This window comes from Osmia bicornis, chromosome 15, assembly GCF_907164935.1.
Source record: "Osmia bicornis bicornis chromosome 15, iOsmBic2.1, whole genome shotgun sequence".
Classification (NCBI taxonomy): domain Eukaryota; kingdom Metazoa; phylum Arthropoda; class Insecta; order Hymenoptera; family Megachilidae; genus Osmia; species Osmia bicornis.
This window is the reverse complement of record NC_060230.1, coordinates 5,343,569-5,350,334: the sequence shown is the minus strand read 5'-3', so window position 1 is coordinate 5,350,334 and position 6,766 is coordinate 5,343,569. Positions and strand designations below refer to the sequence as shown.

At 32.8% G+C, this 6,766-nt stretch overlaps 1 protein-coding gene across 1 annotated transcript; it reads right to left on the bottom strand.

Moving 5' to 3' along the window:
* Positions 1–88: 88 nt before the first annotated feature.
* Positions 89–6,718, bottom strand: LOC123988545. Its single transcript, XM_046289009.1, has 7 exons — positions 6,147–6,718; positions 3,682–3,899; positions 3,431–3,612; positions 3,218–3,365; positions 2,346–3,131; positions 1,262–1,491; positions 89–1,034 (listed from the first exon to the last, which is right to left on the bottom strand). Exons 1-7 carry the CDS (start codon positions 6,178–6,180, stop codon positions 707–709), a joined length of 1,926 nt encoding a protein of 641 aa, XP_046144965.1. The 5' UTR covers positions 6,181–6,718; the 3' UTR covers positions 89–706.
* Positions 6,719–6,766: the final 48 nt, after the last annotated feature.

The window sequence follows — 6,766 nt, the reverse complement described above, 5'->3', positions numbered from 1 at the left end:
CCTAAACGTAGATTTACATCGAGATAATGTAATGATGCAATAAATTAAGGACGTAGAATTGCAGTAAATAAAATAATATTCTCTGATATGAATTTGTAATATTCGATTTCGATCGACAGCATTTAATACCTGTATAAATGGAATATTTTGATATAAACACTTGTTAAAGTAATTTGATTAAAACTAGTCAAATGCGATCGAAATTATGTCATTCATTGAAGATAAAACAAGAACGAAATGTACAAGTGGAGATATTTTTAATTGATAGCAAAAGAAAAACTTTTAACTCTTCGTTGACGTAAGAGATAAGTATCAATTGATCCTAATCTATTAGTATATCGCAAACAACTTAAAAAAAGAAATCTATCAAGCGTATTTTCAAACAAGCGACTAAATACTAATTACCTTCAAAAGTACATATCACATAGTACACTTAAACCTAGACTGTCATTATCACATGTTTCAATATTTTTTTGAAACGTGAATCTTTCTTTAACTCATTAATAATACAGTCTTTCATTATCAACTAAAACCTCACTATTTTCCTCTGCCAATTCAAATACTGTTGAGCAATCGTAATCGTGACAAACGCTTTGTCCTCCCACTTTGTTCGCCTTGAAGCTAAGTAATATTTACAAGTGATCATCGTTCACCATCGTGGAAATCTGAATACTGTTGTTCATCTTCTACTGATTCAAAGCGATTGTCAGTGAAAAGCAAATAGGAGGATGAGTAAAGGAACCGATATAATGCAGAGCAAGTAAACAGATGTTCTAGGCTCGCATGTTGATACCACCACGTATTCTTCATTCCACTGTGAATCATTGCCGCTCAATGGCAATTCCAAAACAGTTCTTTCGTTACTAAAAATTCTGAACGGTAAAGAACACTCGCTTGTACTGTTCTGACAGGCGTGAACCGGATTCGAGATGTTGTAGACTGTTTTCAGCAAGTCGAAACGTACCCGCAGGTAGTTGGGTTGGATCTCGTTCTCAGAGTTGAAGACGAAGAAATAGTATCCGTTCATGGGTACTCTATAAAACAAATCAATATTCTTCGATAATTAGGATATATTTATGAATGAATCAAAACAACCAAGTAACCATGGGATAAGTAGAAGAACAATAGGTCGGACCATTGTCTCGAAAAAATTCTTCGTATCATCAGCAATTTAATCTATATTTACCTAGTTAGAATTAAAAGCTTATCTCTCCTTATCTCGTTCGAGAGTTCATCAATATTTATAAACCTGTCTACACACCTGTACGTAACCGTGTTGGCAAACGAAGCGGCTAAGTGTTCCTTTTCGTGTTTCGGAGTACAATGCCGATGGGGTGTTAGGGGTAAATTTAGGATCAACCCTTTGCAATCGAGAAGACGTTCTTCGGAACTGCTGAAAGAGCTCCAGAATTCCGAATTACTTCTGTCGTTTAACGTTGTCTCGTTCACTGTGCCTCTGTCTTCGGCTATTCCATCTGGGTGCAACATATCCTAATGTACAAGAAATAATAAAGTACATAGTAATGTTGTTCGTTAAATAATACTTTTCTGTTATTTTTTTTTTGTTAAATTTTGAAACAAGGTCCCACTGCATTAAATATAAAGAAATTTTTTAGAGTCTTTAAACAGTACTCTATTAATACCAATAAGATTAGATTGGAACCAAACAATGTTCTCCAAATATAAAATCCCCTCTCTTTTATTACAATTTTTCGGTGGAATTGTATTGAGTAAATATTAACATCGTCTTGAAAATACTTTGATAAGAATTGCGGACGGAAATCTACACGACTAAATAGCGGATATCGAGGCAGATAATTAAAGTGACTTACTAGCCTTTAATGAGAACAATGCGAGCTTCTAAAATATCTAAGTCGCGCGATAAGCTTTGATTATGATCTATCAAATTGGTCTCTTATCATTGATGTATTTGACGTCAAGATATTTACAAAACCAAACACACTGTGCACGTTGCAATCGAATTAACTTTAGCCTACGATGAATAAACGATTAAACAACATCTCATGACACCACAATTTCGTTTAACCTAGCTTTTAGGCTTTACTGCATTTAATACTCCGTGCAGCTATTTTTGTTATTAAACAAGCCGGTGAAAATTTGCCGTTCTCAACTCCAACAAACGGAAAAGTTTCTGCAATAATCTAGAGTTTACTTTCGCCTTCTTTTTTGTTGATAAGTAGAAATTGTACGGTATTATTATTTCCTTGTTTTTTAAGACATTAGTGCTTAGGATTTCAAGGCAGGAAATTTAGAAATTTGGTAATTTGGTATTTTGAAAATTTGGAAATTTAGTAATTCGGTAATTTGAAAATAGATTATTTTACCTCTTCAATGGCAGCATCGTCGTCTTCATCATCTTCATTCAACTCCTTATTAAGAGGCGAGGACAGAATCAAATCTCTTCGTCTTCTAAGTTTCTCAGCATCTGACAATTTTTTATTATTCATCGTTTCATTCACAACTCTTCGTAATGTTTCACCTTCAGGACCTTTTTCTTCGATCTCATCCATCAACTTCTTCAGAATCTTCTTACCACGAAAACCCAGAGAATTAATTTTATTTAAAACATCCTGGAATACTTCTGCAGATGTAGGTTCTGGTGGTTCATTAATTATCTTTTTTTTAACTGTGTGATTCTTCTCAACACTTCCATGTTCAAGTTTACCATGCACCTCCAATATTTCTCCTTCATTCTTCACGATACTAGGTAAAGCTACTTTCTCAGAAGCTTCATGTTTTTCTAAAACCTCTTCCAAAGTTTCTATCAATTTATTCTCCATCTGATTATTCGTTTTCGTCTTTTGGTCTTTTAAATCTGATGAATATTGAGTAGGTGGTTTATCAATATTGTCGACTTCTACGAAGGTGCCTTCGTAATGATGATGAGGATTCTCCTTTTGCTTCTTCTTCGTGTCCAGAGTTTTAGCGAACAATTCGCTGAGAATCGCTCTCATAGCTTTGGCATCCAATTCATGACTGTTGTAATGATGGTTCAGGGTATTGGTAAGGTGTTTTGAGCTGTTGAAGAGATTAGCGTGGCCCTTGTGATGGAATTGTACCCCTTGGTGAGCCCTCTTCATCTTCTCTGGCTCGTTACTAGGACTTTCGCGCTATGAAAAATATACAGATTCTATGATATTATAATTATTTCAAAATATATAAGGTGGGCCATGTATAAAAATCCTCATCCTAATACCTCATCAGTCCCATTAACAGTAAGAAGTCCATTCTCTTTAGCAACTTCCAGTAGCTCTTCCAACTCTTCACTGCTATCATCCCCAATGAAGGCACATTCGTGAAGATGTTTATGTCCACGAATAATCGTCAGAGATGCACCAGGCCATCTACAACACACATGATTTTTTATTAGATCAAATTATTCTTAGCTTTGTATTATCCTTCGTAATACCTTACACAAGTAGAAACAGTGACCGTGCTACCACGAAGAAGATAAAACCCCCAATATTCCTTCATGTCGTCCTCCAGGATCAAGTGTCTGGTCATAGACACAGGAAACACCTCACTCTTCACTTTTGGCTCGTCGTTCATCAAATAGGCGTTAAAAGTCGCGTTTACTTTGATCACTTGCCGCTGAGAATAATTGTTTTTTGATAATTATTTGTTGCGAAGTATAATGGAGTTTTAGGTAGAATTACCTACCTGGCACCAAGTGGTGGATACTTTTGCGTCGATCAGTCTCTGATCAGAGACACTTAGGGGATACAGTTGTTCGGAATAAACACGATATCGCAAATACATCGGTCCTGCTACTAGTATAGAAGGAAGGATCATTCCCAATACACATAATCGTAAGAGTCTCAGTGGCACCTTGTACTGCAACCTACGAGGCTCCCAGTCTCGCGGACGCGTACTCTCTTCTATGAATTGTAAAACTTTTATGAAAGTTTCTTGTTCAAAATTGATCTTTTGATATGGATACAAAATGATACAAAAAATAAGTATAGCCCTTTTTATTAAAAAGCAATTTGATCACCTACTTTTCTATCACCTTGTATACAGCCTGCTCTATCAAATAATTAATTAAATTTATGTAACTCGTAATCCTACTTATCTATTCCAATTATATAAGCCGCAAACGTTACCTGAAGGTAAATAAACGATTGGCAAGATATTACTTTAACTGTTTATTTATTGTGTTATGTAATAAATCATAACTGGATCGAGCAATCAAAATATTTCATTTCTTTGCTGAATTGTGTGATTACATCGTCATCCGATTAGTGCGTCACTAATCGTAAGACTGCTTTCGTAACAGCTACATTTCCATTTATGTTTATTCATTAAGAGATTCAAAACATTTTATTTTAGCGATGCACGACTGAAAGTACCGTGACGTATTATTAAAACGCATTTAAATGATTATCTTTAATTTTCACGCGATTTATTTCAAAATTGATAGATCATTTTATTTCACCATCTAAAATAATGTTTTGAATTTAAAACTATTCTGAAACAATAACAAATTTCCTGACTTTCCTTAAAAATAAAATCTTCAACGCGTTCAGGAAAGCGATAGAGGGGCGAAATCACGAAAACAAGGAAAAAATTCGTTTTTTAATTGAATGACCTAATTAATAATAATATCTATTGTTTTTTTAAGAATCATTTTAACGTCAATTTTATACATCTTTTATGTACTTAAAACTACCACCGGACACGTGTTAAGATTATAATCTTGCTAGATTAGAAAATTTTTATTTTAATTCATAATCTAAATTAGTACAGTTTGCCACGAGCGAAGAAGATTCAATGAATAAGAGGACATCGACGTCATCGTTCACCTTTGTATCTAATGGACATGATAACCCACACCTACAACCACTATACTACATTATTCCATCAAATTCCAACTCTTATGTTTATAGAAAAAACATAATAGATATTAATGAAATGAATATCGCTAATTGCGACTTAAACATCGTTCCATGCAATCCATTTATCTCATGATATGGAATGTTTAAAAAAAAGAATTCTGGAATTCGTTGAACACTTGAGCGATATTTGCATTACTTACTGACCGATAAGACATAGTATAATTTGATTACAACGTTCGGATTGTTATATTTCCTATGACACATACGTAGACGCTATGACTCTTATATACAGAGTGTTCAATTTTAATGTATACATACGTACAATGGATTTTTGAACTGTTCATTTTTCAAAAAATGTTCCAAAGTTAATTAAAGGCGCCTCAGAGATTTCGCAATAATCTTTGTTTTTAAAGTGAAATCATATTTTTTATTTAAGTAGGTTGGTTCTCTGAAACATTTTATGTAAAAAAGTATTAAAAAATTTTTAATATTCCACCCTAATACTTTCTACCATAATAAATACTGCTCAGAGCATTTTTTGAATAATAAATAGTACATCAAAGAATTACATAGATAAATTAAAATTAGACACTCAGTACAGATTCACCAAGATAATGACAAACATAAAAACCTGTTCTATCTTGTCAAGGGAGATTAATATATTACTATTATTACGACTAATCAAAGGAGAATATAAAAGTGAATGTATTATATTCGATTTCAAAGGGCAATATCTTTTCCACGCTGCTTTGTACAGGCCGTTTAAATAAATAATAACATTGCATAATCAGTTAATTCACCTATCAATACTAATACAATTTTTGATGGACCATGTTTAAATCTTCGCTTCGCGATAACACGTGTAGATAATTGTATGCGTTTATGATATACATACATGTAGTAGATCAAACAAGTATTGACACATGCAGCTAATTATGATTAATAATAAGAATTAATATGCTTGTGGTACTTCAATAATATTTACTTTATTTAAATAAAATAATTGTAAGAATGTAAATTGCGCAAATACTTTTCTTTATCCTCTGTATGTATATATAATACATCGTGAGTTGCAAAAGAAAACAGGTGAAGAGACATAAAGATGCAATAATTGCGACAGATTTATCGATCAATTAAATACGCAGTTTATTCTTTTATTAGCAGTCAGAAATAAACAACTGAAGTTCGAGTACAAACTACAGTAACAACTTTTTAAATGATACCACAATTTGTAACATCGAATATATGTATATATTTTCATTTTTAATAAACAAAGAAACAAATCCATACCAATTATATCTATTTTTAATGGCGTCGTTGACATTCTCTCTGTGAAGGTGAAGCATAAAACACTCTCTGGATCACTGTTAGTAACACTCACTATCACTAATTAAATATACTGATCATTTATCAGTGAAACTTTGCGTATTTTGAAGTATTTAATTCTGAATACTTTTAGAAAACTTGTATTGTCTAAATGAGCTTCTTGATATTATTGAAAAGATTATTTAAACCTTCCCCTGTAATAGCAGTGTATTTCTTATAGTACACAATTCGTCTAATAAAGCAATTAATTACGTTTATTTAATCGCGAAGTAACATAAATACACGATGTATATCGTTCGTAGTCAACAGATCGACTGAATCCGTGAAGGAGCACGCCATGCTTTGTATCAGCGCCTTATCAATTTTACTGTAGCCAGTATAAACGATGATCTATACTTTTTCTATTTGCACAAAATCATGCTACTGTCGCTATCTAACTTCGCCATAAACATATTAGTTATCTCTCATAGTATAATAAACACAACTACACCATATCAAAAACAGATATTTAAATATTCTTTTTACAGTGCTACTTTAATATTTTCTCATTTTATAGGTAGTATTACCTAGATAGAAGGTATGTC

Excerpts from the sequence above, each read along its gene's own strand:
- LOC123988545 (XM_046289009.1), bottom strand. The coding sequence starts at position 6,180 with ATGTCAACGACGCCATTAAAAATAGATATAATTG. Across the intron at positions 3,132-3,217 it reads CTGTTAATGGGACTGATGAG|CGCGAAAGTCCTAGTAACGA; the intron begins GTATTAGGATGA and ends TATTTTTCATAG. Across the intron at positions 1,035-1,261 it reads GCCAACACGGTTACGTACAG|AGTACCCATGAACGGATACT; the intron begins GTGTGTAGACAG and ends TTTGTTTTATAG.